Source organism: Meleagris gallopavo, chromosome 12, assembly GCF_905368555.1.
Source record: "Meleagris gallopavo chromosome 12, MGAL_WU_HG_1.1, whole genome shotgun sequence".
In the NCBI taxonomy this organism is placed as follows: domain Eukaryota; kingdom Metazoa; phylum Chordata; class Aves; order Galliformes; family Phasianidae; genus Meleagris; species Meleagris gallopavo.
In genome coordinates this window covers 436,179-457,862 of record NC_139415.1, presented here as the reverse complement: position 1 = coordinate 457,862, position 21,684 = coordinate 436,179, and the positions used below count along the sequence as shown (strand labels likewise).

Below are 21,684 nucleotides of genomic sequence, written 5' to 3'. Positions count from 1 at the left end.
GATAACATTTTGGGGAATGAAGGGATGCTTTTCTGGGGGATATGGGGCTGCTGCCCTGGTGTACAGAGGCCACATCCGGAGCCCCAAGGGCTGAGGTGCAGCTTTCAGCGGGGGGTTTCGGCATTGCTGCCGCAGGGCTGTTGGGCTGCAGCCCTGAGGTTCCTGGAGCCCTCGGGGAGCCCACAGGAATCGCCCCCCGCTCTGTGGCCGCCGATCCCTTTAAGAAAGTTGAAGCCCGAAAGTTCACCAAAGTTGAGAAAGTTTTTCGTGGAAAGGGAGAGAAGAGAGAAAAAAAAAAAAAAAAAAAAGCACACACAAAAACCCCCCAAACCCACACGCATTAAAAAAAAATAAAACCCAACCCCACATCCCTCTGCCCCCCCGCGGGGGCGGGCCGGGCCGGGATTGGCGGCGGGCGGCCCGGGGGCGGCTCCGGGCGGGTGGGGCGGGGGCGGGCGGGTCCCGGCCCCGCTGCTCCGTGCGCGGCGGCGGCGGCACCGGGAGCGGCACCGGGAGCGGCGGGGGCCCCGCAGCTGCGGCTCGTTGCGCTCCGCTCCGCCCGGTTCTTAACGGCGGAGCCGAACCCCCCTCCCGGGACACCGCATGTGAGCCGGGAGGGCAGCTCCGCACCGCGCACCGGCACCGCACGGCACCCGCTCCCCGCTCGGAGCTGCTGTTTCACTCGCCTTCACACCCCCCGACCCCCACCATGAGTAACCTCAATAAGGACACCGAGCACACCAACGGCGGAGGAAACGTTGAGGAGGAGGTGGGAGCTCGTGGGACGCGTTGGGGAACGCGTTTTGGAGTACCGAGAGCCAGGCGTCGGGGCTCCTGAAGCACCGGAGTGCGGCACGTCGGGGCTTTGGGGTCCCGGGAGCAGGGACCTGGAGCGCCGAGGGCCCTGCGTCCAGGGAACCGGGGCTGTTGGGGTTTTGGAGTGCTGGAGACCCACGGTATCGAGGCTCAGGAGCCTTAAGAGCAGGGATGCAGAGCACTGAGGACCCGAGGGTTCCAGAGTCCTGAGAGCTGCAGCATTGAAGCCTCACGGTGTTGAGGCTCTGGAGCTGTGGGAGTGATGAGCCAAGGCGCTAGGGAGTTGGGACTTCTGGGGCTCTGGAGCTCTGTTAGTGGGGATCCAGAGCAGTGGAGACTCGAGGCAGCGAGGCTCAGGAGCACTGGGGACTTGGTGCCTTGAGGTTTGGAGCCCCAGGAGCTGTGACCTGAGATATCTGGGGTTCAGAGCATAGGGAATCAGGGGTTATGAAGGCTGCAGCACTGAAGACACAGAGTAAGAACGGGATTGGGATGCTGATGCATCTTTGGGCTGCAGAGCTGAGGTCCAGCTGTAAAAGCTGTAGGGCTGGGATGTCGGGAGTCCAGCACTGCAGCACAGTGTGCATTGGCATTATCCAAGGCTGGAAGTCTGACTACTGGCTGCAGTGTGGTGAGCTCTGGGTGATTTTGTAGTCTCATGAGTCAAGGACCTCATTCCCCTGGGGTTGGAGCGACTAGGCTCTGACGTCCAGATGCCAATATAGGTGATAGGGATAAACTTAAACTGTAGTGATGGCGGCTGCGCCAACAACCTAGCTGGGGCTGTGTGCCACCCTAGCCCCTATCCCCATCCTTTAGATGGTCATCATGAGACAGAGCACATGATGGGAGGGCTCCTGAGCGTCCCTGTGCTGCGGCCCACAGAACCATCCCATGACCCTTGGGGTGGTGGTGGTGCAGCAGGGTCACCTGCCCTCCTCCATCTTGGAGGAAAACGCAGCGTTTTGCTGCAGTCCTCCACGCCTGGCCCTGGGGAGCAGGAGATGCTCAGCCCCCTCCCCTCGCCCTCCTCCAGCACGCCGTGCGCTCATACCGCCGCAACATGGCGCCCGGGCTGGCTGCCCGCCGCCCACTGGGGCCGTACGGTCCCTGTGCGCCAGCTGCCTCTGGGCCAGCGTGTCCTCCATCCTGGGGACCTGGCTAATGGGGTGGAATGGATGGGCAGGTGTCGGCTGCGGTGTTCCTTCTGCTGTGCTGAGCGAAGCTGAGGTGACGCGATGTCACTCCGCTGGGAACGTGTCCCACCTCGGTGGGCGGCACTGGGAGGACGGCGGGTACTGGGGGCCGTGTGCTGTTTTCTGGGTGCGGGGAGGCTCAGCACCAGGGGGTTCCATGGGCTGTGAGTGCAGAGCTGCAGCTGTGTGCTCCAGTTATCTGCTGGCTGCTGTGGTGCTGCACCCTTATGGCGTTTGGGCAGTTCGGAGAGTGCGTTGCCTCCAGCATGATGCTCATTACCTGGAAAATGGGGCTCAAGGTCCGTGCCATGGGGTGCGGGGCTGGCTGAGTGACAGAGGTGTCCCCTACTCTGCACTGCACGCAGGGAGAGGGATGGCCCAGCCTACACTCTTAGATGTGCTGCATGGTGGTGGCTGGGGATGCTTGGAGGTGATTCTGGGGCCAGTGGGATGTCCCCATCCTGACTGCTTGGGTTCTGTAGTGGTCCTCTGTAGGACCCCACACAGGGCTGTTTTACCCAGCTGAGCAGGAGCTGTGCTTCTCTGCTGAGGATCCTGATGGTGGCGTGGGGACCAGGAATGACCTCATGTTCAGGGGACTTTGCCACATCCCAGCCAACCCAAATTCAAACTTTCACCCAGAGCTCCCATTGCTGGGTGTCAGTTCACTCCCCATTAGCAGTAGTTACGTTTAATTACTGAACTGAACTGTTCAACCCCAATGCAAGCAGGAAGGGTGCGCTGGGATATCTTCCTAAGCTGCGCAGAGAATAACACCAGATCCTAGAGCTGTAAATACCTTTTCTGCTTTTCACCTTCCTCCATGAGCCTACTTTGCTGCTTCCCTGAAGGGCACTGCGTGCCCCAGATATGGCGATCCGAAGCTCCCAAAATGAGCCTTTCCCTTTATCTAATCTTCAAGCCCCCACATCTCGCAGCCCCTTCCTGCCCAGTGACATGCTGAGCACAGGAATGCCTCTTACTCCTCTCTGGGTCGCTAATGGGAATGTTAAACAAACAGGGCCGACTGTCAGCCCCTGCTGTTCCTCACCAGACACCTCCCCAAAGCCGATCCCTCCCTACTTCTGCTATCTTCTGTTTAGTTTTCCAGGCAGCCGCCGATCTGCGTGACAGCACCCATCCTGAGGGGCACTGCTGGGTGCTGTGCACTCTCCTTGCTTTCTCCAGCAGCCCAAGGAGCTTGCTTGCTTACCATGCACCTTGTGGGTCCGTCCCATTGATGCAGAGGTGTTGGTCCTGCTCTGGTTGGGATTTGGAAGCCTGATGTTAAACCTTCCTCCCCCAGGAGGACACTGGAAAGGTCCTGGGAACTGCTGTGTTCCCAGGCTTCCTCTATCAATGGGGCTGCTCTTACCAGAGGGATGGGATGTGGGAGTCTGTCTCCTGGTGGCCCTTTAAATACACCCTAAGGAATGGCTTCCTTCTCCTTCCTTGCTTGTTCAAATCTATGTTTCTTAGACACCAATCTGAGTTGCTTTGAGCATCAGTATTCCAGCTGGTCTCCATGACACGAAAACTGTTCTTCCTTCTTGCCTGCTGGTCTAGTAAACAAGACCTGGCTTTGAAAGTGAGTTTCTCTCCTTGGCTAGCCACAGGAGCTATAGAACAGAGCTTTCCATAATGGAAAATGGTTTTAAGTGGTGCATGGTAAAGCTCTGAAGGACCCAAATCTAAGGCTTCCTTGCCAAGATGGATAAAATAGGAAGGATAGTCAGAGCATCTGGAATGCAGCTCTGAGAACTCCCGGCATTGCTAGAGGAATTGGCATTGTGTGAAGCCAAGTGTGACTCTTTGGATCTGGTAGAGAAAGCTTTTGGAGCAAGAAGATATTTTTGGGATTGTAGGTCTTGGCCATGTTAATCTTTGAGTCATGAAGATTGAGTGGTGGGATCACAGAGCTTCTGCCTGTCCTGGCTCTGAGTGCCCAGAGTAAAGGCTTCAGCTCAAAGCCTTCTCAGAGTGAGAGAGTGCTCAGCACCTTCTCTGTAGGAGCACTGTGCCCTATCTGGGAGCAAGGAGCCTTTTCCTGTCTGGGTATTGACCTCTGCTATGTGCCCTATAGGAGCAGATGTTGTCACTGTGAACACAGAGGCATGGTGTACGTGTGAGACCTTGGCTTCCCTTTGTGGTCAAAGCTGTTGTTCTGGGAGCTTGGCTCCCCATGCTCTCCTTGGGGGAGGATGGGCTTGCATCTGCCCTGCCCCTATCCTCTGGGCTGTACTGTGTGTGTGGGGTCTTGTGGGGAAGAGTGCCATGTGGTGCAGAGGGGAATTGTGGCTTGGTGCTGCTTAAAGTTGGCACTTAGGGTCTGTTTTTGTGTAGCACTGCGCTGTAGTTCTGTCTTGCCAGGAACTGGTCTAATGCAATGGTGGTTCAGTCTTGTGGTTGCTTGGCATCCTATCAGCGTCCTCAAAGGTGTGACTTGAAGTGACACTCATAACTAGTGTTACAGCAGAGAGCTGCTGCAAGCTTTCAGCTTGCCATTGCCTGGCTCGTGACCTTGGATGCAGATGAGGACCCGAGAGGATGGCATACCTGGGGAGGGTCCTGCAGCCAAACCCACATCCTACGCTCAGGGCAGAAATAGTAGGTGGGAACTCATCTCCCACCAGAGCAACAGCTGTGAAGCTGCCCCACTGGGATAAAAACTAGCAGAGCTTCCTCTGCCCCAGCCATGTCCTATTCTTGGGTGCTGCCCTGTTGTGCCAGGGCTTATCGGCACCCATGTGCTTCCTGCTGCTCCAGGCAGCTGCTGGTACCTCTCCCTCCTTCCCCCTTTGCTTGAGCTCCTTCCTGCCCCGACCACAGGAGCAAAAGCCCTGTAGGCCATCTGGAGTGGCCCCATTGGGTTTTTAGCTCAGGCAGTGGTGTTCCTGAGCCTTTCCTTCTCTGCAGCCACACTTTGCATACTTGGCTCCTCGCCTTTCCCATCCATGCCTTATAAGTCCTGGCTCCCGGGACTGCCTGCAGCCTTGCTGCATTCCAGCAGCCTCGTGTCAAGTGGCTGCATCCCGAGAGCTCTGATCTTTGGGGCACTGGGTGCCCAAGCAGAGTGCTAATGGGATGTGTTCCCATGGGAGCAGCTGTGGGGGCTATGGCGTGGCGGGACCCTTTGGGGACAGGTAGTGAACCTGACTGTGTAGAGCAGGGACCTGACTGACTTCGTAGGGTCTCAGCTTTGTGAGAGCAGGGGAGTAGGAAATGGATATCAAAGCTGCGTCCTACAAAAGGGGAGGCTGTGCCTTGTTCACTTGTGGGAGGATTCAGAGCAATCTCTTGACGAAAGCCTGGAGACCTCCCAGAGCAGCCTCGCAGGAGATGTGTGCTTGTGCCTTTGCATTTTTGACATAACTTGACCCTTGCCGAGCTGCAGGGCAGTATCTACGTGTTCTTATGACTCCCCTTCAAGCTTATATGAAGCAAATGTGGCCAGGAGATGTGGACCTGAAGCTTTGGTGCTGAGAACCCGGCTGTGCTCACACCAGATATCTCTTCTGGGGCGCGCAGCAGTGTAAGAAAGGCTTCAGAGCCACTGAGGATCGCAGCACTAATGGCTTCGTCCTTGTCCCTCCCTGCTTCTGCGTGGGAAGCTATGCTGGGATCCTCCCTCTTCAAGCGATGGCCTAGATGGTCCTGTCCATCCTGGCACAAATCCTGTTTTCCATGGCTCTCCTCCATCTCTGCCGGGTGTTTGCACCAGGGACATCCCCAGAGGGGGCTGGGACAGGGAAGGGAATATATACATCATCTATATAACTTTTTTTTTCTTGTCTTGTGGCTTTTTTAGCTGCCTCTGCGGGGAAGCTGAATGTTTAAGTGGATCTGGTGCTGAGTGGCAGGGAATTGAACTGGGGCAAATTGATGAAGGCAGAAGAGTGGAGGTCCTGGTGGTCTCTTGAAGGGTTTAAGGTTCTTGGAGAGCCCTGCAGAAGTTAACCCACTGGAAGATGCTTTCCCAGACCCCTTACTGTTTCTCTTCTATAATTGCTCTTTTTGTATGTAGGAGGTTGGCCTAAGGTCCCACCTCCTCCCCTAACAAGTTCTTCTGAGCCAGGACCTTTCTTAGTCTGTCTCATGCTCCTTGGGCACATACTGTTTGGAGATTCTGGCTGGTGGCACTGGGGATTGCCCAGGCTTTCTTGGGGTGATGCCTGTCCTTGCCAGCTGCTGTGGGTTGTCTGGAATCCCTATTTCTCGATCTGTGTGTTGTGACAAACTGTACTGGAGGCCAAGGGAAGCTTTTAAGCTTTGGAATAATGTCTCCTGTTCCTGTCCAGATGAGGACAGCATTAGGGGCTTGTTCCCTCTGACAAAGAGCTTTCCTGGACACCTGCATTGCTCTGTTCAGGCTGTTGTAAGGGCTTTGGGTAGCTGACTTTCTCCCTCCCCAAGCAATGGCATATCTTCCATTCTGTCATGCCTGTCGCAAGGACTTACTGAGCTGCACATCACGGGACCATTTAGAAACCCAACAGGGATGCAGATTTCTATCTGCTTGGAAGAAACATCCATTTCTGGGGCCTGAGCGCACTCAAATCCTGAAATATTGAAAAGGGATGGTGCTTTCACGTGGCTCAGGCACATGTGCCATTGCACTCCGTGCAATGTTTCCCTGCAAGAAATGGCTGTGTGTCTTCTGGGAATGCACAGCAGCCGTTCCACATAGCCCATGCTGAAGCCTGAAGTTGTCAAGGTGCTGGCTTCTGGCTGCCACTGCTTGCTCAGCTTGGACGTAAGATGGTTCTGGAGTGATGTGCTGTGGCATCAAATGAGGTGCTGGGCTTGGTGGGGAGGACATGAGGAGAGAATAAGGATGCTCAGTGCTTGTGTCCCATATATGCTGGCCTAGAGAAGGGCTCTGCATCCTAAAGGGGGTGGCAGCAGCCCACTGAGGTGCTCGCTGGGTGCTGGCAGTCCTTGATCCCTCCACATGAAGGGAATGAGGAGCAGAGCATCCAGGAATTTGTGATTTATGCCCATCCTATAGGGTTTAAGGTACCCCCTGAGCTGATGCGAAAAATCTCTCTGACCTGAGAGAGGAACGTGGGGGGGGCACTTGTTCCCTAATGGAAAGCAACAGAAACATTGTGTTTCTTCTCACTTGAGTGGGAAGAGAGATTTAATGAGGTGTCAGGTGCAACCCACTTTTCCTGAGGAAGGGGAGATGGCCAAGCAAGGCTAAAGTGTGGGTTCAGAATGCTTATGCCATGGAAGTGTGATAGGGATGTAAACTCCAGCCTGGAAGTGGGCTAGGAGATGGGCTCTGTGCTCCTGGTCCTGCTGTGTGTCCTTCCTAAGTGTATCTGGTATGATTTGGTGCCAGTGGGCATTTGGGTGTCCATGCTGTCCTTCTGTACTTCCAGTGTTCCATAGGCATGTTTGGGATTGGTTCAATGGGCGCCATGCTCAGGTGACTTGAAAGCAGTGAGTGAAGATTTCCATCTTGTTTCTAGAACCTTTTTTTTCTGTCTTCCCGTGCTTCTCACTCCTGGTCAAGCTGAGCTTGTTTTCTCCCAGTCCTTTTCAATGATGACTAGTGTTTTGGTGACCTCTGTAGCACATAACTTCCCATTCTAGCTCTATGATGACTTACAAGAAATCTTGGCAACTTCATCACTCTGCTTCCTATGGAAATAGGCTGGCAGCCAGCATCTCCCAGTGCAGGGAGAAGGTGGCTGTGATGGTCTTGCTGCTCAGCAGTGTTCTTCCCAGCCTTTAGCACTGGTTCATATTCCTAGCTATTTGTGTGCATTCTACCACTGTCTGTTGAAGTCATCTTCTGGTGTTGTGTTTGTGCTTCTGCGAAGGCATTTGGATTTGTTTGACTGTGGGGCTGCTGTCCATACCCTATTCAACCCAAGATCTTCTCCTGGAGCCTGAATCTTTTGTGAAGGTCTAAATCCCACTGTGGGAAGGAGAAAAGGCCTGACTGCATCTTGTCCAGGACAACACTCCTCTAACACAGGGAAGTGTTAGTGCCTGCAAGGCCACCATTGGTGCAGGATGTCCTAATCCCACTGTGCCTTGCTTCTGAACTGTGCTCTGTATTCCTACTGCAGTACTAAATATTTCCTTTCAGTAGACCTCGTTGACCTCTTTCCTAGGTACGGACACTGTTTGTCAGTGGCCTTCCTGTGGACATCAAACCCAGAGAGCTCTACCTACTCTTCCGACCATTCAAGGTAAGGAAGTCTTTGTGTTTTGTCTTTAGTGGAAAAGATGCTATCTTGTGGCCAGCCTTGCAGCAAAGCTCTCTGGTGGCAGGGAGCAAGAATGAAGTGAGGAGTTAAGCCTTCTGTTAAAACTTTGGGGAACCTGGGAGGTCTGGTCCTAATGTCTTGGAAGTCTTTCTGTAGTCTGCAGCATGTGTTGAGAGGAGGTTGGCTTTAAGCATTTAGGTAAGCTTGATGTACCTGGGCTAGGACGCATGTACTGATTAAATAATGTGGTACACATAAGTCAACCTGCTGTTGCTTCCATCTAGCTGTGGTGCAGGAAGAGGGCACGAGTGGCTCATCAAAATGAGCCTCTTCCCAAGAGCTCTCGTGTTCCTCACTTGAGCAGGATGCTCATCTTTTAATAGCTTGGCAAAGAGCTAGATTTCTTCCCAGAGAGGCAGAATAGGCTAGTTGAGATGGGATGCCTTCTCTGCTTTGTGATTGTCTTCTCTTTAGGTGGGAAAGAGTAAACTGGCAGCCTTAGAGATGGGTTAATAGATCTCCCTCTGCAAAGCCTGTCTTGTGTAGGGTTTGGTGCTGCAGGAGCTCCTGGAGCTGTTGCATCATGGCCAAGTTTTAGCTTGGCTCCTTCAGGAACCTGACGCTGTCTTGCTTTCTTCTCTTCTCTAGGGCTATGAAGGGTCACTGATCAAGCTAACATCAAAGCAGGTACCTTCTTTTTCTAGAGTTTGGGTATTTCTCCCTTCTGCTCGATGGGAAGTGGGAACAGATGCCATTTCACTATGTGCAGCATCACGTAGGCAGCTGGGTTCTGCTCATTGTGCCTGTCCTGGTAGCTGGAAGCTCTCAGTGTATGCTGGATGTCTCCTTATTGCCTGAGACTGGCTGGGGGTCATGGATGCTGGATAACAACAGGTCCTTCAGCCCTGCACCAGAGGTCCTGAGTCCCATTCTAGCAGCAGGTCTGCTTGTGGGCAAGGAGCACCTTTGCCAGAGGCTTTCAGGATGAGAAGTGCCTGCTATGTAGGAATAACGAAACTTTGGTGTGCTGGGAGAGGATAGAGCAGGAGTTAATGATCCAAGGCCCTTCAAGCTCTGCTTTGAAGGCACAATACAACTTTGCTTGGCCTCTTCTGCTTGCTGTTAGCTATCTGGAATAGAAAGGATGGCAGGGTAGGTAGTGGATCTAAAAGATATTTCTAAACTGAAATCATTGTTGTTTCTTGTAGCCAGTTGGTTTCGTGACCTTTGACAGCCGGGCTGGTGCTGAAGCAGCAAAGAATGCCTTAAATGTGAGTACTGTAGGTACTGGGAGGGCTGGGGGCCATACACACTGCTGTCACTTGGTCTGAGCACAAGTGATACTTGGCTTGTCCCTAGCATAGGAAGAGCCAAGGAGTCCCAGCCGTGCCCTCAAATGTGGTAGTTAACTGGTCATGCGGTTTCCCAGAAGCCAAGCAGGAGAGCTGGTCATATTTAAGGGTGCCATTAGTCTGGGTAAGTCCTTGTCCTGGCCTCTGACCTGCTAGGAGCTCTGCTGCCAGATGGAACCTGCTCCAGAAAGATGCAGTGTAGGGGAAGCAGCCTTCCCATGCTGCTGCTCCTGTGGCCAGAGCTGTCTGGTACAGCTGTCAGGTAACAGAATACATTTGCAGCACTTCTGACCTGCTGCAGAGCTCGCCTTGAGTCTCAGGGTGTGTGCTCATCCAACCCAGGCTGGTATAGGTGTAGAAGCACCACAGATAGGAAGCTCCAGAGCAGACAGAGCATCTTAGCTCCAACAGATGGATATTTCCTGACTACTGCCAGTAGCTGTCAGTGCTTTGCTGGCTGGTGAACTGCACATAAAGAGCAAAGCTGTGTCCCTTAATGTGGAAGCAGTGGGTCTTAGGTCAGCTAAATGGGGAAACGTAAGCATGAGGTGACAAACTGGGTATGTGACTGCAGAGTGATGGCCCTTGTTGGGTTTGTTACGTGAATAGCTGCAGGCAGCGCTGGGACAGGAAACCTCTCTGAGAGACTCCTTTGCTTTCTTCTGTCACAGGGCATCCGCTTTGACCCAGAGAACCCTCAGACCTTGCGGTTAGAGTTTGCTAAAGCCAACACAAAGATGGCCAAGAGCAAGCTGATGGCCACACCAAACCCCACCAATATCCACCCTGCCCTGGGCGCACACTTCATTGCACGGGACCCCTGTGAGTAAGCTGGGATGCAGCTTGAGGGCCAGCCTGGGAGGTACCTGGCACTGGGAATGCTGGTGGCAGGGCTTGGTGCAGCTGAGCCTACAGCCAGGGTGGGAAGGAAATCTGTGTCTTCTGGCTGATATCTGCCAGCAGGTGGGGGTTGCAGGAGAACAGCAGGCATCTGCTAAGGCTTCTGACCAACTCTGGAAGTGCTGAGGAAGCAGAGTGGTACCACTAAGGGCTTTAAATTATCTCTAGGTGCAAAGCAAGAAGGGACAGTGCAGTGCTGTGCCGTGCAGCCTTGGCATGCTTTGGTGATGTTCCTCTTAAGCCTCAGAGTTTTAACTTGGGAAATGCGGAGCCTGTCCCTGAAAGCAGGCAGTTGGTCCAGCTCTGAGCTCGCTGTCTCCTTGTCTCTTTGTCCAGATGACCTGACTGGAGCGGCTCTAATCCCGGCATCCCCAGAAGCATGGGCTCCCTACCCACTGTACACCACGGAGCTCACCCCCGCCATCCCCCATGCCGCCTTCACGTACCCAGCGGCTGCTGCTGCGGCCGCTGCTCTTCACGCTCAGGTGAGTCTCTCCCTTTGGCCCCTGCCGAGAGAGTCCTTCCCCTGGTGCTTCCTCCCTCGGGTCTCTGCTCGGCTGGTTCTCCCCTGGCCTCTGCACCTTGCTCCTGGGCAGAGCTCTTCCTGCTGCTCCAGGCCCTGTGCGGGCTGCAGGGCGAGTGGTGGAGCTGCTGGGTATGGAATAAATGGGAGACACGAGTGCAATTGAAGCTCTGCTGCTCCCCGACCCTGCAGCCCCAGCTTGTCTCATGGGTTGGGGGAAGGGAAGGGTTGGGGTGAGTGCTCAGCTTTTGTCTGGCATTGGTCCCCATTGCCAGAGAAGCTTTTTGTGTGTCTGCAGGGAGGATGTGCTACGTGCCAGCAACTATGACTATGAAACATGCTCCTTGAAGCAAAGGTGTTGGACCCTGTGGGTGCAGTGCAGCCACTTGCCATAGGCTATGGAGGTGCTGGTGGTGCATACTGCTGCCTGCTGTTGCAGGGGCTGTGCTCCCTGACAGCTGCAGGCATAGGGATACCTCTACTCGTCTGATACTGGAATCACAGTACGTGAAAGCATGATTTTCTTCTGAGGCCACCAACCCCTGCTAAGCATAACCACCCCCAAAATGACAAATGCAAAAAGAAAGCTGAAGTACAGGTTAGATCTGAATTCCATGTGAAAGTGCTTGTTTTGGAGCACTTGTGTAGGAGACCTACCCTACTTGATGTCACCAAGGGCTCTGCCTGCTTCACCTTCTGCTCCCATAGTAGTGGGGGGGCCAGGGCAGTGGGGCCCTTGGCTTTGTTCCCAGAGCATCAGGACCTAACTGCTTGGCTCTGCTTTTCCCTGCTTAGCCTGGGAGGAAGAAGAGCAATGTCCCATCCCCTTACCCACCTGGCTAACAGCTGAGTTGGCCCTTCAGCCTCTTCTTGCTCCTCCAAGTGTTTTGACCATAGCTGAATGGCTTCAAGCCAAGCTTGTGTCCAGATGCGATATAGAGGAGATGCAAGCTCCTCGCCTGCACAGACTTGTCCTCTGCTGCTTTTGTCCTGCTGGTGACCTAGCATTGGGCTGATGCTCCTGCAGGGTAGTTCTAGTGTTTCTAGTTCTGGTGTTCTAGGTACGCTGACCCTTCACTGGGTTACTTCCAATTTGAGAGTTGTGTGATGTTCTTCAGGAGTTAGTGATGGTGCCCACAGTTACAGGAGCATCTGAATGTGCTCCTGGGCAGCCCAGGAGAGCAGATGTCTGTGCTTCCCTTGTGTAGGGTGGTGGAGCCAAGGGCTGTTGCTGCCCCTAGTAGTAAGAACCAGGAATGCCCTCTCCATCCTGGCTGGGACTGCTGAAGAGTGTGGAACCATTACTGTGGTTCCTTCAAGGATGATCATCAGTGACTGTACAGGGACCCAGAGCAGCAGGATCAGACACCAGGACTTTATGGTGTGTAGGGTGGACAGAAGAAAAACTGCTCTCCCAGAATAAAGGAAGCCTTCAGTCAGATTCTCTCCATCTGGGTTTTTAGTTTAAGCCCTCCAGCTGGTAGGCTACTTGTGCTGGACAGGCAGCTTAACTCTCGGAGGACTTGTAGCCTGGAGAGAGACTCTGGCTCCAGAGAGATACTGGGAGGACATGGGATGCCCTGCCCAAGCAAGTCCCTAATGGGTGATGTTCCCATAAGCCATGGGAAGTCAGTGTGTCTCTTCTGAGCTGTGGCTCTGCTGAAGAAGAGTGGCTGGGCTGGCTGAGCAGTTACAGCTGCTCCTTGCTGCATTGTGCTTGAGTTGGCTGTGATCTCACAGGGAGACATTCTAGTGCAGCATACATTACCAATAAAGTTTTATGGGGTTAAACATTACTGAAGTTGGCAGCTTGGAGCTGCCTGATCTCTGGCTGGAGCCCTTTTCCTTGCAGAGCTGAGGCAGGGTGGAGTTAAGGCAGTGAGAGGTGACTTTTGCTCTCAAACTGGGCTAAAAGCTGTAACCTTGGTTTTGGTGTGCTGAGCCCTCATTCTCACTGGTAGGCTTGGCGGTGGTGGACACGCGAGCTGTTCTCTAGGACAGCGGTAGCTCCTCCTCCTGGGATTCTTCTTGGCTGGAGGATGTTCATAGGGATGGCTGTAGCAGCTCCACGAGCCATCAGCACTGCAGGGAGCATGTAGCTGAACGGACACCTTGGTGCAAAAGGTTAAAGCTTGAAGCACTCAGTCTCACAGCCCTGTGTTCAAGCCTGGTAGAAAGTAGGTGAGTAGGTGTCTGTCATGCTAGAGGGCTGGCAGGAGATGACAGGAGGCTGGTCTGACCTCAGCTCATTTGCCAGAAGCTCTCAGTGAGCCACTTGCAGAAGAGCAGGGTGACTGCTGAGCTGCTGTGCCATGGAGATGGGGTCCCTCCAGGCACCAGGCTGCCATAGGTGTGACTGTGACCTGAGCCGGCACTGCTAAAAGCCTCTACGTGTGGGGGATTCCACTGACTTTAAGACTGTCCCATGTGCCTTCCCTCCCTCCCACCCTCTCTCAAATCCCTCCTTTGATGTCCCTAGTGAACTCCAGCCATGATGCCAGCGCAGGCTAGCCCTGAAGCTCAGAGCTGTCCCTGGAGATGGGACACCCTAGTGATGCCTTATTGCAGCTAGTGGAGTGGCTGTGCTACAGCTCCATTCCTAGAAGTGTTAAGCATGACGGCAGCCCCGTTTGGAAAGACTGGTAAGGTAACCATCTCTCCTCCAAGATGCACCATGGGATTTGCAAGCTTCTGCCCATCTCTGTAGCCCATACTTCCTTGCCCACCCAGTGCATGGGCCTCACGCTACCCACCCACCAGAGCCTGGGGAATGAGATACCAGGCTTTCTTTCTAACCCACATCTCCAACTTGGCAGCACATGACATGGCGCACACAGCATGGCACCATCTTACATCAACTCCTCCCAGCTGAGCCAGGCTTGGCCAGGTCCTGCTGGTGGGAGGGGAGCAGCCCGGTTGAGCTGGGGCAGGGATGACCCTGCCACTTGGTGTGACAGAAACCTGGTTTCTCCCCATCCACAACCCTTCAAGGGTGACCAGAAATACACCTTGACCTCACTCCTAGCACACAATGGGGGAGGTGAGTGACGTGATAGCGATAGCACACAACTAAATTCTACCGGGCACGTTTAGACAACAGCACTTGGCGGTCACTTTATTCCAGAATTGCATATCGGGACAGACCCTGCCCTTAGTCATGGGTCTAAACTCACCTCTTTCTCTCCAGTTACTGGAAATGGAGCAAGTTCCTGCCTGGAGCTTGTCTTCTCTTTGCGGCCTGAAACCACAGCCAGGCTGCGGCTCTTGTGAGCTGTACTGAAGGGCATCTGACTGGGATGGAAGGGAGCAGTGTAGGAGACTGGGAGGTTGGGAAGAGGGAATGTGGGAGAATGGTTGCTATGTTCAGCTCTAAGCGAATAATTGAGTCTAGGATCGCTGCTTCTTGTGGTGGGTAGTGATACTGGGGAGAGAAATCATCAAAGATGGGGGCCCAGGTCTGCCTTTGTCCTTGGAAGACTCTGGGGTGCACAGATGTGCTGAGTTGGGAAGAGGGGGAATTGGTACAAGGATGGAAACCAGGATACAGTTTGTCTTGAGCCCTTTAGACGCGATGAAATGTTTCAACTAGCATCTGTGTGATTGAGTTGGACTGCATTGTGCCTCTGCTGTGAAACCGTGTGTTCTCTAAGCTAGGCTTTGGGTGTGCAGTAGGAGACAATGGGGCTCCTATCATGCTATCAGTGCACCTCTGTAAAGAGATGCTTCCAAGATGCCTCTGCACCCCTGAGGGCTGGACTTTCTTTGGGAATTGGGTAGAGGAGTGGATGAAGCTGGTGGTAGTCACTATATGGTACATGTAGGAGACCAGGCTGAGTAGCCAGGACCTAGAAGGCTGTGGCTGATGCTCCCAAGGCAGGGAGCAGATCATGGAATGGAAGCTTCCAGCTGCCATCTTGGTGGGTTGGCTGCCCAAGGTGCCCCCACAGTCTCCAGGCTGTTGTTAGCAGCAGAAACATGGTTTGAAGGGGCATCCTTTGGTGGAGAGGGGGTGAGGGCAGGATTCTGAATCTGGGATCAGCCAAGGGAGTGGAAGGAGCAGTCAAGCTCTGCTTCACGGTAAAGGCCAGCAGGACTCAAAGGCTTCCCAACACCAAGCTGAGGCAGAGCCCATCGATGGAAGGGGAGGTCAGTGTTCTGCCTAATTCTCCAACCTTTCCTTCTGGTGAGCTGCCTGAGCTTGCTTGAGACAGGCTGGATGTCTTTGAGCTGTGGAGTGGCTGGACATAAGGCTGGTGCCTACAGCTGTGACCTGCAGCTGGCCCTAAATAACTGGGAGTGCAGGGTGGGCTCAGATGCTATGTTCCCCTTCAAGAACTTGCCTCCTGTTGGGATGCTGCTGTTTGCTGGGGTGGGATCAGCTGGATGCCACTAACCTGGTAGTCTTGGAGCAGTGGACAGCCCAATGACCTGTAGGACCATGAGGATTCTGGCTCTGTGCAGCACTGAGTTTTGGCACAGCCTTGGGGTTCCATCTGCAAGATCTCCTGCACATCACATTGTGGTGGCTGATGGACCTTCCTGGGGTGGGAGGCTGGAAACAGCAGACTTGTGTGTTGTTGTAACTTGTTGCCTGTTCACTGGAGCTGTCACGTAAGACTCATCAGGATTTCAGGGCATATGTCCTTAGAAGTGTGAAGCATTCTCCAAGACTTCCATGTGGTGTTTGCCCAAGCTCCAGTAGCTTAGTGCTGGCACAGGCTGACCAAGGCAAACTCTCCCCAAGTGAGCTGTTTCTTGCTAGCAGAAAAAAGCAGATGTGAGATGCTCTCTGCTCCTTGGGGAGCACCCATTCTCCCAGCATCACTGGATGAGTGACTTGGACCAAGATGCCATCAGCAGCAACTTCCCACCTACAAGGTCTGTGAGCTGCCTCGAAGCTGAATGGTTCAAGGCACTGGATGCTTCCCAAAGTCCTCCTTCTGAGCAGTGGGAATGGATACAATCTTCTTCTGCGTGCTTACAGCATAGGATGTGCTGCTTTCTAGCTGGCTAGGGACTGCTTGCTTCAGCTCCACTGAGATCTCCTTGGTGCTGGGCTGAGCTACTTAGGTCTTGCACATTGTGCAAGGGTTTGCCTGTTTGCCTTCTCAGCTCAGGGCCCTGGAAGCAGGAGGCACAAGTGAGATGTTCTCAGTACCAGCAGCAGACATGTATCTAGAGAGTGCTGCTGGGTGATGGTAGTGCTTGTAGTATGCCTTCCTGTCTGACCTTTCCTGCTGTGGGTGTTGCTGCCATCTGCTGTGTTTCCAGCTTTGGAACATCCTGCTGGGGTCTTAACAGCTCCCAGAAACACAACAAAGGGCTGATTTGTCCTGCCCTGTATAGTAGGGAGGGCATTCTGACAGCAGGGAGGTAGCAGGACTTCCATACAGAAGGCAAGCAAGAAAAATGCAAGTTGACATCGGACTCCTTTCCAGCTGTGAGCTAATACAGCTCCAGAAGCAATGGTGTGTCTTCCAGTAAAAGCCTCTCTTGCTCTGCTTTCCCATCCCAGTTTTGGATAGCCCCATCCACTCTTTCTCCGCTCCCATCCTTGATGGTTGTATTGGCAGGACCTGCTGCCTTGCAGCCCACTAGAGACAGCCCTGCAGATCCTCCTGCCTAGCTGCATTCCTTCCAGGCAGCTCCAAGAGCAGCCTGCTCCCAGTGCCTGGGAAAAGCAAGGCATTTTGAGGGATGTTAAGATAATAATAGAAACTGGCATTGTCAAGGCTCTGTTTTCTTAAAGAGCATGTCAGCTTGGCTAGATGATCCCATTCTTCAGGAGGAAGATGGGATTTCTGTTGGCAAACAAAGGTGCTAGAAGCTTTGGAGTGCACATCTGGGGCAGAAGGTGGCTCCTGTGAGAAGAAGAGTTTGGGGACGTGGCTGGAGGCTGGGCTGGGTGCACGTGCCCCACTGCCTTGCCTGCTCACGCCAAGGACTGGATGCGTGGGATGGCGGCCGCTGCTGGGTTAAGAGCGTGGCCTTGTGAAGGAAGGGGGAGTTTCCTGTTGCTTCAGGGCAGGAGGAAACTGCTTCCAGCTGTCGAGGGGAGGGGTGCTGGATGGGGAGATGTGGCTGTGCTGAGCAAGCACCTCCCAGCTGTAGGGTTTGGATAGCTGGGATCCAGCCGCTCTGCATAGCTGATGGAACTGGCAGGGCTCTCCCTGTGGGAAGCATCAAAAGAAGGATCTCTGCTCTCCAGCTCTGCCTTGGGGCTGTTCAGTTTCTGGCTTCCCAGGTCTTGTGCTGGTGGAAGGAGGATGTGGCTGTCACAGGCAGCTGTGTTTTCTGGGAGGTGTGACCTTGGTGTCCCTTCCTGGCAGGAGGCTGCTGTCTCAAGGTCCTGGCACTTGCTGTCTGTGTTTTCATTATGAAGCCTCTGGCCTTTCTATCAGGTGACAGACCTCTCCTCCTTCCAGGGGCAAAGGAAGTAGGGTTAGAACAGGGATGTATTTAGCTTGGAGTACAGTGCTGAGGCCATCACTGGCTCTCAGTAAATGAGTTTTCAGCTCTGTCTTCTCTGAAGACCTGTGGGTGTCCTGTGGAGGTCTCGTGCATGGTAAGGACTGCCAGATGACTTTGCAGCAGGACTGCTGCTGCATGTATGACCCAATGTACTATAGAGCAGTGTGCGAGGTGCTTAGAGAACAGCCATCCATTGTTTCCTGGCATTGCCAGCTGCTATCTCACCCCAGAGTAGCCTTCCTGGTGGCTTAAATTTGAAGGGACCAGAGCGTTCTCTTCCCCACGCTGAACACCCCCAGCTCCTCAGCCCATCTCCATAGCAGAGGTGCTGCAGCCCTCGCAGCATCTCCGTGCCCTCCTCTGCCCCGCTCCAGCAGCTCCGCACCCTTCCTGTGCTGGGGGCCCCAGGCCTGGACGCAGCGCTGCAGCTGGGGCCTCACGAGGGCAGAGCAGAGGGGACAGTCCCCTCCCTGCCCGCTGCCACCCCTCTGTTGGTGCAGCCCAAGATGCCGTTGGCTTTCCGGGCCCCAGATGGACACTGCTGCCTCGTGCGTGGCTTTTCAGCCACCGCAGCCACCAAGTCCTTCTCCGCAGTGCTGCTCTCATGAGATCTTCTCACATCTGTGCTCATAGCTGGGATTGCCCCGACCCAAGTGCAGCACCCTCACTTGGCCTTGTTGAACCTCACTGGGTTCACATGGTCCCACTCTGTGAGCCCTTCCTTCTGTCGTATCCACTGTAGCATTCAGCTCAGTGCCATCAGCAAACTCCATGCCATCATCTGTGTTGCTGATGAAGATGCAAACAGCACCAGTTCTGAGACTAGACCCCTAGGGGACACCACTCATCACTAACTGGCTGCAACCACCCAACTTATTCCTTATCCACTGAATATGCCAGCCATCAAATCCATCTCTCTCCAACTTAAAGATGAGGATGTGGGGCAGGACCATGCCTAATGCCATGCAGAAGTCCAGATGGATGACATCTATTGCCTTCCCCTTGTCCTCCAATGATGTCTTGCCATCACAGAAGGCCACCATCTGGGTCAGGTTTGACCTGCCCTTAGCGAAGCCATGCTGGCTGTGTAGGATCACCTCTTCTGCTTGCATATGCCTTAACATTTCTTCCAGAAGGATTTGTTCCTTGACCTTCCTTGGCACAGAGGTGAAGCTCGCTGGCATGTAGTTCTCCAGATCTTTCTTTCTTCCTTCCTCACTTTCTTATAACTGGGAGTGATTCTCTCTTTCACCGGGGACTTCACCTGACAGCAGCAGCTTCTCAAATATGATGGAGAGCAACCTGGCATGTCTACTGCCTGCTTACAGCCTATGGCAAGGCCAGATGTTGATCATCGATGACATGACAGTAGTAGATAGCCACCTCCAAGTTGGATGAACCATGAAGCCTCTACTACCAAAGCGTTCATTTTAGTAGCTGTGTCTCTTTCTTCACTCCAAATGGGGCTCGCATTCAGGAAAACCTTGCCTGTTGTCCCTGTATAGCGCTTGATTTGGTTACCGTTCCTACATCTGCTTGTTTGTTCCTTCCTCGTGACAGAGCAGCACTGGGTGGTAGAGGTGTTTGGGGAAGCCTCCAAGTCCTGCTGGCTCATAGCTCTGCTGCTTGTCTCCATGGTATGGTTTGCCCCGAACCTCTTCTAATGGTTGTGTTAGTTTTTTAAAAAGCTCTTTGGGTCTTTTTTGTGTTGAAAGAGGTAGATTTTACTTGAGTCAAGTGGAAGAATTCTGGTTTAAGTGTGTTGGATTGTGGTGTCTCTTTTGTTGGCTGAGGGCAGACTGGCCACCATCTAGTAGTGATGGCTGCCTGGTGTGAGCCTCCTCTGCCCTGCCTGAGCCTGAATGGAGGAAAAGCTGTAAATATGGGATGTCTGGGAGAGTGTGAGTGTGACTGGGGGATCAGTTCCTCTTTCTATGCACCTCCAAAGTGACAAGCTTCACACACAGCCTGGATGGTGTTGGTCAATGTATTGTAGTGAGCTGGGTGTAAATTTCAATGCTGTCTGCTGGTTATGGAACGTACTTGGGATGGTGAGACAAGCCCTGGGATGGGGAGCTAGCTCCCTTCAGGTGTGTGGGATCCTTCTGCCCTTCTTAAGGGAGGACCTGTCCTGGTGAGCCTCAATCTGTACGCGCACCAGCCACCAGGGCTGGGTGGTGCCAGCACTTAGAGCGCTACTTTGGAGTATGTCCTGGTGCCTCCTTTCCAGTACTGGAGCTATCTCTGCTCACAGGTGGCCTAAAGGAGCTGGGCTCTGGTTGAAATAATCCTGGATCATGGACCTCTGGCGTGGCTTTCTTTTTTTCCAGATGCGCTGGTATCCTCCTTCTGAAGCTACCCAGCAAGGATGGAAGTCTCGTCAATTTTGTTAGTTTGTTAGTAAGTAACTAATTACTCCTGGAGCCTTGTCTTGTCTGTCCTTGGGCTCCCTGAGCTCCTGCGGGGGGAAGGATGGGAGCTGTTACCCACCCCATACACCTCATGTAGGATAAGGTTGGCTTTGCTTGGTGGGCAGTGGAATCAGATCCACCTTGGTGGGCACAGGGAGAGCAGGGTGGGCCACAGATCCTACCAGCCCTGCTCACTGTCCTCTTTTCCGCAGCATCTCTCCTGGGCTCCTGTTCCTCCTCCCTGCCTCTCCATGGAGGGACGTGCCAGGGATGATGGCTCCCACCTCTCACTTTGGTTTGCGGCCAGCGGACAAAGCGCCCGGCCCCGGCGCATCCCCCTCCGGACTGTGAAGCCGCCGCACACCGCCTCCATCCCTCCGTCCCTCCATCCATCTGTCCGTGCTGAGCTTTACCATCCGGCTGCGCCGACACCCGGCGAGGGCTCGGTCCTGAGCTCGGCTGAAGGAAACGAAAGGCAAATCGGGTTTTGCATGTTTTCTGGCATGAATTAAAACACTTAACTTGTGTATGTGTGAGTGTAAGTTTGTTTGTTCTAGCGTTTGTGTAACCGTTAGCAACAGGTCCTACAGACTGATCCATCGAGGTTTTCATCTTGCGTCGGTGAAGACTTGGCTCTGAGAAATACGAACTGTCCTTGCCTCACCCCTTCCCCACCTCTGCCCTCCCCCTTCCCAGTACAACCAGAAGAATTTGAAAAATGTTTTTTTCTTTTTCCTTTTTTTTTTTTTTTTTTTTTCCCCCCCTTTCCTCCAAGTACGATGCACTGGGTTTCTGTTCTCATCCATCCTCCGGTTTTAAAATCAGGGTTATTATATATATTTTTTTTTTTTTCAGACTTCTATATATAGAAAGGCTGTAAGCTATCTAACCTCTTTTATTTTTCTTCCCCTCTTTTTCCACATCCCTCTGATTGGAGAGAATCCAGTCCTGCCAAATAATCAGCCATCCTTATGGGAATACCGAACAAAAAAAAAAGTATGAGTATTTTTGTACCATGTGTAATAAGGAAATATTTATGCATCATAAAGAATTTCTTGTGTGTTTGTGTGCAATTAATTATTATTATTATTATTATTAAAAGAGAAATTGTAATCCTGTAAGATAAGTTAATGTTTAGTTAAAAGCTTGAAAAGAGAAGGGTTGTCTTCTGTACTAATGATTCAGTTAGGCATCGTAAATGAGAAATTGTGCAATTTTTGTTTTAGCATCTTATTGCTTGGTATTGAAGTGCTTTAAGTATTATATGACCATGGCTGTCTCGCTTGTAGTAAAAGATTTGAGAATAAGTTGCTCTATACTTGCTGATCCTATGAGAATGTGAAACTGGATAATATATGAAATGCAACAAAAGAAAAAAAATATATACCCAGAGGCTGCTGTGACTCTGCTGCTGTGTGCTGTGTTCTTGTGGGGCTGGAGGTGGCATGGGGCACCCCCCTGAGGAGGACGTGGGGCTCTTTGCCAGGAAGGCTCTCTGCTTTTGGGTGTTTTTCTTCCCTCCCCCCCACCTCCCCTGGGCCTGGGGTGGCCTCACATCCGTGCCAGCGCTGCTCCTTGTGCAGCAGACATGTCCATAGAAGGCAAAACGTGCTGGAGCTGCAGCGTGGCCCAGGTCCTTCATGGCTGCATGAGCAAGCAGCTGCAATACCCTCATCTATGCCTGCCCGTCCACCCCAGTACTGCGCCCTTGGGTGCTGCGTGTCCCATGGGGGTGGTGGTCTGGGCACAGCCAAGGGTTTGGGTCACCCTACATTCCCTATGGTGTGGGGTGAG

General features: G+C 53.2%; 1 protein-coding gene across 4 annotated transcripts; it reads left to right on the top strand.

Moving 5' to 3' along the window:
• The first annotated feature begins 429 nt into the window (after nucleotides 1–429).
• RBPMS2 (RNA binding protein, mRNA processing factor 2) lies at nucleotides 430–21,293 on the top strand. Of its 4 annotated transcripts, none has more exons than XR_002118752.2 (9): nucleotides 432–769; nucleotides 8,138–8,215; nucleotides 8,882–8,920; nucleotides 9,442–9,504; nucleotides 10,257–10,407; nucleotides 10,822–10,970; nucleotides 13,488–13,650; nucleotides 19,810–19,879; nucleotides 20,103–21,293. XR_002118752.2 is itself a non-coding variant. In XM_010717154.3 (8 exons), the coding sequence occupies exons 1-7, from the start codon at nucleotides 710–712 to the stop codon at nucleotides 19,870–19,872; spliced, it is 603 nt and encodes a 200-aa protein (XP_010715456.1). In that variant the 5' UTR covers nucleotides 432–709; the 3' UTR covers nucleotides 19,873–19,879; nucleotides 20,103–21,293. The 4 variants fall into 4 exon arrangements, 2 of the variants coding, with proteins under 2 accessions (XP_085089949.1, XP_010715456.1); XR_014885812.1 differs by having other exon boundaries at nucleotides 13,488–13,655; XM_010717154.3 differs by lacking the exon at nucleotides 13,488–13,650.
• Nucleotides 21,294–21,684: the final 391 nt, after the last annotated feature.